Source organism: Meriones unguiculatus, chromosome 20, assembly GCF_030254825.1.
Source record: "Meriones unguiculatus strain TT.TT164.6M chromosome 20, Bangor_MerUng_6.1, whole genome shotgun sequence".
Taxonomy (NCBI): Eukaryota; Metazoa; Chordata; class Mammalia; order Rodentia; family Muridae; genus Meriones; species Meriones unguiculatus.
In genome coordinates, this window is record NC_083367.1 from 64,272,393 (window position 1) to 64,282,223 (window position 9,831).

The 9,831-nt window shown below is 49.2% G+C and overlaps 1 protein-coding gene across 4 annotated transcripts in view; it reads right to left on the reverse strand.

The window, feature by feature from the left end:
- The window catches only part of Zdhhc14 (zinc finger DHHC-type palmitoyltransferase 14), a 285,920-nt gene extending 283,338 nt beyond the window's left edge, over positions 1-2,582 (reverse strand). For 2 of the 4 annotated variants that reach the window (XM_060373221.1, XM_060373220.1), the window contains exon 1: positions 1,508-2,582. In XM_060373221.1, coding sequence (XP_060229204.1) covers positions 1,508-1,752 — 245 coding nt within the window. In that variant the 5' untranslated portion in view covers positions 1,753-2,582. The remainder of the gene's footprint in view (positions 1-1,507) is intronic. The other 2 variants (XM_060373219.1, XM_060373218.1) reach the window with 2 other exon arrangements.
- Positions 2,583-9,831: the final 7,249 nt, after the last annotated feature.

The window sequence follows — 9,831 nt, forward strand, 5'->3', positions numbered from 1 at the left end:
GTTGGAACACTGAACATGTCCAACTACAGCCACTGCCAAGGGAATGGCATTTCTGTCACACATGTGGCATCTTCACTCCCACCTGGGTGTTGGTTCTGATGCCGAAGGCAAACACAGCAGGAGCCTCTGCGCCCCTCCCTCCGGTGCCCACCGGTCCAGTCAGCAGGGACAAGACGCTGGCTGGCTGGGACCCTCGGAAACACCAGGAGCTACCTGGGTTTTGCCTCCTTGACATTCCACACACACCTCATAGCCGTTCCCTCCGGGCCACTGGGCCCCCAACAGATGACACCAATTTAGTCTCAACACCTACAAAAGGTAGCCTCAGAGACTCCTGGGCAATCCAGACTCAGAAATGGAGGGCAGGGGCTGTAAAGGATAAATAAGCAAAAGCTGGGGTCGGAATCGGAGCCTGGCACTCGCTAAAGACAAGACTGAGGGAGATAGTAGGTTTTAGTTTTAGCTAACCCTGGCCGGAAGAAGTGGCAAGGACGGAAAGCATCCGTCATGCCTGTAATAGAATGTGAGCAGCTCAAAGACAATCTGCCCGTAAACATACTCCTTTCTAAAAGTTCGGATAGAGACCGTAACTTCTTTTGAGCATAGAATGAGGGCGAGGTGAGAAGCTGCAAATGTTGAACCCAATCGAAGCCTTTGCTATTGATTTGGAATACTGCTAAACTCTTTACGTAAGGGCTACTAATAAATAAGACCTTTCTTCAGTGAGTAGAGCGTCGTTGCTTTGGCCAATTTGATTTCCTAAAGATTCACGTGTTTTCCCATCCCAGGGTAAAGTGCCGAAGAACTGTTTCAGGAATCAGGAGAAATTATGTAGTGTCCCGTTTTCCTCTCCAGGCCCCACACCTTTTGCCTGTTTCCAAATGATCTATTGTGGATATTCTCTGTGGAAACTTCTTTGAAAGAGGGTGCACTCCACCCTTGGTAAGCGAAGGCTGTTAATTGAGAGTACAAGGAGAATGAGAAATGAAATTACCCATGCAGGACACTGTAGGTAATCAACACGCTCGGCCAAAAATAACTGAGATCCCTAATTATTCTGCAAACCGGGGACAAGATGAAGCCAACTAGGTTCAAGAAGATGCCTCAAACTTCCTTGGGGCGGGGGTTGGGAGGGCACGGACTAGGTCAAGTCTGTTTATCTCTAGTTTAGAAATCCCCACGACCCTCCCCCAGAAGGCTGCACCTGGGCTGATGTGCTAGTTCCAGGCTCAGAGGCGAGAGCCCACCTGCCTGGTTCCACCCAAGGCTCTGGAGCAGGTGATCTGGCTTGCCTTATTCGTGCTCCCTCCCATTCCTCTCTTCCTGACTCCCAGGATCCCAGCCCAGCAAGGTGTTATTCCAGGGGGCTGAAAACCAAACTGCTCCTTAAAAGGAAAACAGGGGAGCGGGCTAGCATTATATAACAATATATAACAGAAAACGAAAGTCGCCAAAGTAGGCGCAGGGGAAGGCGAGGGGAGCAAGGCGTCTAGAAATCAGCACTTACTCGAAGGCGAAGAAGAGTCCACTAGTGACCAGGATGAGGATGAGCGTCAGGTAAAAGACGCCGGTCTGCCGGGCCATCATGATCCTTCCGTTGCAAAAGAACTTGTTTCTCCCCGGGAACACCTCCCATTTCCTCCGGGCCGCGATTTTCTTCTTCTTGTGGGGCGACTCCATGGGGGAGGAGCTGTGGGTGCTGATCTGACTGTACTCGCAGTCTTTCATGGGCCCGCCGCCGCCGGGAGGCATCCACGAGGGCAGCCGGCTGGGGGCGCACACCCCCAGAAGCCCCCCGGCCGCGCGGCTCCCGCCGAGCCACGGCCGCCGCCAGCCACCTGGCCGCCCCCCGAGCCGCGACGCTGTGACCCCTAAAAGGGTTCCCGGCTCGGCGACAACTTTACCGAGGACACCCAGGTTATCCCCTTGGAGAGCCCAGCTGTCATAGCAGAACCCGCTTCCAAGAGGGACAGTGTTGGTCCGCAGTCCGTGGCAGCGGTTCTCCGTGGCTTCCAGTCCGCGAATCGGGGCTGCAGGACCCCGCGGGGCGTGGGGGACCGCTCAGCAAACCCCCAGATCGCGGTGCGCTTCGCCCCGCCACCCGCAGGCTCCGGGCTGAGCCTGGGCTCCGGCCCGCGGATCCCCGGTCGCCGCGCCCAGAGCGGACACGAAGCAGCGGACGGCTCCCTCCCTAGCCACTTCTGCGCCTCGGCCAGGTGGAGGCTACTCTTTCCCGGTGACGGATCCTCCCTCGGAGAGAGCGCTGCAAACTGGGCGGCAGCTCGCGGCACCGCCAACCCCTCCCAGGGGTGGGACAGCCACGCGCGTTATTCTGCCGGGAGCTGCTCGGTGAGAGCCGGGCGCTGCCCGCGCTGCGACCCGGTGTCCACGGAGCCGAGCAGCCGCGCAGAGTCCGCGGCCCCTGCGCGGAGCTCCCGGCCGAAGGTGGAGGTGGTGGCGGCTCCCGGGGCTTCTTCGGTTCCTTCTGTCCGGAGGAGCCAGTCCCAGCGCGACGAGGGCCGCCGGAGGGCCGCGGGGACACTGCCACAGACACTTGTTTGCAAGGCTCAGCCCCGGCGCGCGCTCGGCGCTCGGAGCAGGTCCGCCTCCTCGCGGCCGGGTGGGCGGCGACGCCCGCGCCTCACAGCCGGGCTCCTCCTTCCGCTCCTCCTCCTCGCCAGCAAAGCCAGGGCACGGGCTCCCCGGGGCTCCTGCCCGAGTCCCACCGCGCCCGGGCGCAGGGCTCGGGGGCTGGGAGGGCCTGGCGTGCCGCGGGGAAGGTGCCCGGCTCCTGGTGACATCCTTCGCCCCGGGAGCGTTCAGGTCGTCGCCCTCGGTGCTGAGGCGCCACGCGCTCCCGGCGGACTCTGGTCCGCCACCGGCTTCTCCACGGGATTATTCCCGGCAGCAGCTGCCGCCTCCGGACACACGCATCCTCGCGGCCACTCGAAAGACCAGTCTTGCAATGATCAGGGACCTGAGAACCCTCGGCGCGGAGAAGTGACCTTCCCTGGCCTGCCCCCGGCTCGTCCTCTTCCTCCCCAGCGCCACGCGTGGCTGAGACGCTGGGAAACTCTACTGATGCCCAGAGGATGGGGTGGAGTGCCTGATGACAGGTTGACGAGCAGCGGCCCGAGGCAGGCCAGGCTTCGGGACCTCGAAGGGCAGGGGAACGGCAGAGCGGTCTGTATCCGCTCCAACAGCGACCAATCCGGTCCCTCTTTCGGACTGAAAGCCCCCAGTGGCAGGCTTTGTTTGCAAAGGTCGCTGCCTTCCCCGCCTTTCATTCTCCACTTTTCTCCCACTGATGGCTCGCTATGCGCTCATTTTACTTCTGCCTCCATCTCCCTTGTGGAGCCCCCACACAGTAAAGGGACCGCAAGTCTAGCGAATACTTGGAATGCTCCTTTATCTCCATCCCAGCCTGACATGAGGGCGCAAGCCCGACCCCAGAGAGCCCCATCCTCCTACGCTCCGCTGCGCCACTTGGCTTCGAGGCCCGGTAGTAGCGCTAAGTCAAAGTGCACTAAGGTGACCGAGAGTGAAAAGGAACCGGGGAACGGATTTCACGAGCCCTACTTTCTTTTCGGAGCCCGCTGGGATATGTAGTTCATTCTCCCGCTTCCCAACTCCGGGAGGAAACGTGACTTGAGGACCTAAAACTACAAATCCCTGCATCCCCTGCGACGAAGGCGGGGCGGCAAGGTACCGGGCGTTGTGGAGCTCAGCGTTTGGAGAGCAACAAAGACAGCTTTGGGAAAGGTGCTCTCCAGTGCGTGATAGGCAAATGCGTACACTGCCCAGGTTCGCTGTGTAATCCTCACCACAAACCCGCGATGCACTATTGTACCCAGCTCAAAGAAACTGCTTGCCTAACACTACAGAGCTGCCCAGTGAGAGAGATGGCACTGAACCCAGAGCTGTTTTTCCCTCACAAAGCACGCCTCAGTGCTCAGTGTCAAAGGGAGATAAACTTGGCTACCCGAAAGAGTAAAAGGATGCGACCAGCTGGGAAGTGGTGGGAATAGAAATGGTAATTAGATAGGACATGGAGTTACAAGAAGTTAAAAGCAAATGCAATTCTTAGGGGCCGGATAGGACTTTTTGTTTGTTTGGTGAGTGGATGCGTGTGTTTTTGAAACAAGTTCTCACTATTGTAGCCTAGGTTAGTCTCCAGTTCCCGATTCTCCGCTTCAGCCTTCTGCATGCTGGGATTACAGATATGTTCCACCACTTCCAGCTATGGATCTTAAATGGGCAACTGGAATTAGCCTTGAATTATATGGGATATTGTATGACAGGCAGGCATATTACAGAGACAATTAAGTGCTTGGTAACTGTGCTATTTTTAAAAACCAACCGACTGGCACTTCTCTGGCATTAGAAGTTAAAGCTTTTATGCTTTCCTATCCTTTAGCTGATGTGATCAAGATGTTATTTTGCCAAAAACACATGTTAAATCTATTGTCTTGGTGGCTTTAGAAATCACTCTCTTGGCATTGGGAGTGTAGCTCTGTGGTAGAGTACTTGCCCATTCTAATTCTCAACTATACTGGATTTTCCTGGCATCTGGCACTGTTGAAAAGTCCTTATCCCTTAGAGATGCATACTAAAAGTATTTGCAAGTGAAATGACAGAAAATTTAGATTGTGCTTTTAGACACTCCAGCCCGTCCACCTCCCACACACAAGGAGAAAGAAAGAACAACTCTGGGAACTCTTGGAAGGTGTTGACATTCTGTGACATAACTGTGTTTAATTATCCATTGCTGCAAATTGTCACAAACTTGGGGAGGGGTTAACACAACAGGTGTGCCTCACAGCCTCTGTGGTTCAGGTATCCAAGTCTGTTGAGTCCTCTGCCCACATTATCAGGGTGTAGACTAGGCTGTGTTCTCATGACTTGGGGAGGAATTCACTCTCATGCTCATTCAGGTCTCCAGCAGAATTCATTTCCATGCCTTTGTAAGACAGCATCCAGCTTCTTGCCAGCTGGCCCCTGGGAACTGTCCACAGCTTCCAGAGGGCATCTGCTGGCCCTAAAGGTCACCTGTAGTTCATGATCACATTGGCATTTCCCAGAACTCATTAAACCAACAAGAAAAGTCTGTCAGCAAGCAGGCTATATATATTAGAGTCAAATGGACATGTTTTATTAGCCAGAAAGCCCATCACAGCTTGGAAAGTGAAGGGACCATTCAGGGGTGTGAACCCTAGGGCCACCAAAGTGTGGAAGAGGGTCCCTCTCATCCATCGTGTGTGCTTATCTTTATATTTGACATTTCCATGTAAAAAGAAAGGAAGCATTTGTTTTAAAATCTATCTAGGGGGACAAAGTGGAGAGATGCCTCCGCCGTTAAGAGTACTTCTGCCCTCCTGTTAGCTGTACAGCATCATCATCCACCTCAAGGAACGCTCCCACTGTCTTTGGCACTTAGAGCCAACAGCTACCTTTCTTGCATTGTTGGTGGTAGCTGGGATGCCAGTGGACTTTCTCTGTTCTTGGCTGACTTGGTGGACTTGCTGGCAACAGCGGTTGTTTTATAAACAAAATTGGAGGTTTGTTTCTTTCATTTGAGCAGCTCAAAGCACTCCAGAAGCCTCCTCATTAGTTCTCAGAACACCTCCAGGCAGCCAACATGGAGGACGGCCCTAGCCACTGAACACATACCTTGTGATTTCCTGGGTGCACCTCTCAGGGCCAGCATGGGCCTAAGACCAAAGAAACAGAGTCCTAGGAGAACTCTAAGAAACTTTGAAATAAATTCAACACAGCTCACTCCAAATAGAATTCTGCAGAAAACCAGACACCATTATTCTTTCCAACCCAGAGACTCTGCTCATATTTGTGTGCATGCTTAGCATGTCTAGAAACATTTAGTATCAAAATGCAAAACATTTGAAGCAATATGCTTAGGACACCAGAAAACCAAAATGAGGTAAGGTAGAAAAATTTTAATGTGAAAATTTCTTACAAAACTTTTAAAGCAATTTTCTGTCCTTTCACACACACAAAAATATTGCTTCAATGTTTATAAGATAACGTCACACTTTGAAAATTGTTAACACATGTAAATGTAAAGAATGTAGATTAAGCCAGGTGGTGGTTGCTCACGCCTTTAAGCTCAGGACTCAGGGAAGCAGAGGCAGGTGGATCTCTGTGAGTTCAAGGCCAGCCAGGTCTACAGAGTGAGTTCCAAGACAGCCAAGGCCACACAGAGAAATGCTGGCTCAGGAAAATAATAATAATAATAAGAAGGAGGAGGAGGAGGAGGAGGAGGAGGAGGAGGAGGAGGAGGAGGAGGAGAAGAAGAAGAAGAAGAAGAAGAAGAAGAAGAAGAAGAAGAAGAAGAAGAAGAAGAAGAAGAAGGTAGATTACTCAAATTCCCCGTCACTGCGAAGAATCCTGGTCATTCCAATTATTTCACATATAGGCACATATTTACACTTTCCATTTAACAAAAATTGGAATCATTGCTGCCTGCTGTTTTTATCTTGTGTGCTCTCATGTAGTGCATCTGTGTTTCTGTGAGTACATATGTGTCTACATGTATATGGAAGCCAGAGAGCAAGAGAGGGAAAGAAGGGGGAAGGAGAGAGAGAGAACAGTTTGTATTACACTTTCACTTGTTACCTAGATAATATCTCTCTTTCCAGCTCAAGCCCAGCCCAGAGTCACATGCTGAACTCTGTCTTCACACTCAATCCTCTTTGATACAGAACTGCCTCCTTTCTTTGAGTTCCTTCATCTCAGAATCATGGAAAAGCATAGGTCATGCACTCTGTAAACGATCCACTTGGGTCTGCCTACAGTTCCTTAACAGTCACATTCAAGGCTCCAGCTGTGTGACACAGGAAATGGTGGCAGACACAGGCAAAGACACCATCTCCAGGCTGCTGTGGCTGAAACCGCATGGTGCTATCACAGTTGGCCTGCTGCTTCCAGGCCTCCAGTTCTCAGAATAAGCCCATGTGAATATGTGGTCATGTACCCTCTGTCTGCACAAGCTGGGTAAATCGGGGCTGTGGCACAAGCACAACCAAACCAAACCCTAAATGTAGATGCTTGTTTTCCAAGAAATCAAAAGGATACACTCTATTTTCATGACGTGCAGAGATGCAAAGGCCCCAGGTGATACTGTTGACAATTGTAAGGAGTGCAACAGCAGCACACATTCTGTGTGAAGGGAACACTCTTCTCCTCTTGAGATCAAACCAGGGGAAGAGGTCAGGTGCACACAGCAAGGCCCAGGGCTTCCATTGGGAGCTTGGTGAGTTCCTCACACAATCCTCTACACAATCCACACCCACTTGCTATACAAAGAGTAGAAACAAAACAAAGAAACACTTCTCCCTCCTAGAAACAGGGCTCTCAGTCAGAGAGGAACCCTGAAGAACCCAAAGCAGATTACAGAAGTTCCACCTCTCATCTCTAAAGAATGGATCTGGGAAGCTGGTCATGGTGGAATCTCAGTATGTGGGAGGAAGAGGCAGGAGAATTGCTAATTCTTTGCCAGCAAGGACTGCATGAGAAGACTATTTCAGAGAGAAAATGAATTTGAGAAATGCCGATTGCTACTTCTGGGCTGGTCCAACAACCCATGCCACTTTTATTTCTTCTCTGGATACTTGGAAATGACTGCAATCCTGTTGGCACATGGCAAAGATAAAAGTCGATTGGACTATGTAACTGATACTCAAAGGCTGAATCTGAGCTTTATCATCACCATCATCAGGATCATTATTTTGGTGATAGGGTCTCACTGTGTAGCACTGGCTGGCCCAGAATTAGCTGTGTAGACCAGGCTGACCTTGAACTCACAATGATACGCCTGGCTTTGCCTCCCTAGCGCTGAGATTAAAGGTGTACATCATGGCACCTCGCAAGCGTGAGTTTGTTTGTTTTGATTGTCAGATTATTTTTTCAGCATGTGCAAGCACCTGATAGGCAGTAAAGTTGCCTTGCAGATATTCATTGTGTTTTTGTTATTTTCAATTTACTGGTTTTTATTGTGTATATTATAAAAAGAAGAAAACAAGATGTCTGTCAGGATGTCTACTTATTCATGAAGGGTTCTTAGCAATAGCATCACTAAAATCCAGAAAGGAAAATCATATGTGTTTGTTTTCCCACAAATATCTGATAACTAAATGCAAGCAAAAAAATCTGAAGATCACTCCTACTTGGGGTATAAAAAAACATGAGGATATTTAAAATTATAGATGTTTCCGTAAGAAAAAGAAAACTTATATATTTTAAAACTTTTCATTTTTGTAGCTTTCTGTTGTTCATATGATGCTTCCCCTTAATAAGAATACATTTTAAATTTGTTCTAATATAGAATAATTTCTGGGTTTATTTCTGAATGTAACACAGTAACTTGCACTTTAGATATCTGATAATTTTTGTGAATAACATAGGTGTGTGTTTTTTTTTTCCAATAACTAGGTTACTTTCAGCCTTCCTGTTTACCCATTTGGACACTTGGAAGGGATGGGTTGAGGTTATGCTTTTGTGTAGAATTCTCACGAAGAGATGTGTCCTTCTCAGCGCCATGCCAAAAGATGTCGGTTGGTTTGTCCAACGATTAGTGATACTTACTTTGAACACTGGGATAAGTATGTTTTTCCAATTGGAAATTACTAGTTCTCCATTGTAATTAATGCTACAATGAAGGCTAACTTATGTTAGTGCCTACTGGTGCTTTCCTAGCCTGCTTCTTTCCTTTTTTGCTTGTTCCTTCCTCTTCCCTTCCTCTCTCCCTTCCCTTCACCCTTTCCCCCTCTTCCTTACCTTCTTTCGCCCTCTCCTCTCTTTCTCTTCCTTGGTATTCTTTCATAAAGAAACATTGTCCCCATTTAATTGCCAACACTCAGTACATTCTAGTGTGTTTGTGCGAGCATGGCCTGAGACATTTATTTTATTTAATGAGTTATAATTTATTACCATGAAGAGTTGTTTTGATATTGAAGTTGTCCCAGATTCAATTAGCAATAGCTCCTGCTAGCTCCCTTGTAGTTTGGCATCCCTTAAGCACTTGCTTCCCTGCTCTGGCTCAATCCAATCTTCCAGGCTCATGTTAAACATTCCCTGTCTTCACTTTACAGTCTGACATTTCTCAGACAGGTCCTAGTTCCTTCTAGTAGGAAATACGTATATGTTTTCTCTGTACTTCAGTTTTTCTAAGGAGATAAGTACATGCTCATATATTTTCTTCCGTATTAAAAGCCACTTATTCAAACAGACATCTGCAATTATCACTCCAGGTTCTACATTCTATGCCTTTTGCTTTCGGTGTTTGTAGCTTTTTCCTCTCATAATTCTTAATATATTTCCTTAAGCCCATAATACAAAAAGAATTTGTGCCCATAGATGCAATAGTGGCCCGGCTGCTGTGCTAGTGACTAACCATCCCACGCCTGGATTTGGAGCCTGATACACAGCAATGACACGTGTCTAGTACTGTAAACCAATCAAAGCTGTGACTAAGAAAACCTTGGGCTCCAGGGTAGGGGACCTACTACTGCTGCTTAGCTAAACTGACCCAGCACTAAGCCACCTTTTAAATCTTTATGTTTATACTCATAGACAAAAACTACTCTCAGCCTTAATTAGAGGAGCCGCCCACTGCAGTTAACGGGGATGGATGCGGAGATCCGCGGCTGTACAGACTACCGAGAATAAAAGATGGTCAAAGGCTCAGCCCTAAACAAGACACTTATACCACTCCCTTAAGGCTCAGGGAATGCTGTGGAATACATAGGGAAAGACAGCAAAATGCCATCTCCTAAGCACACGGAAGTCATAGTAATCATTACCTGACAGCAGTTG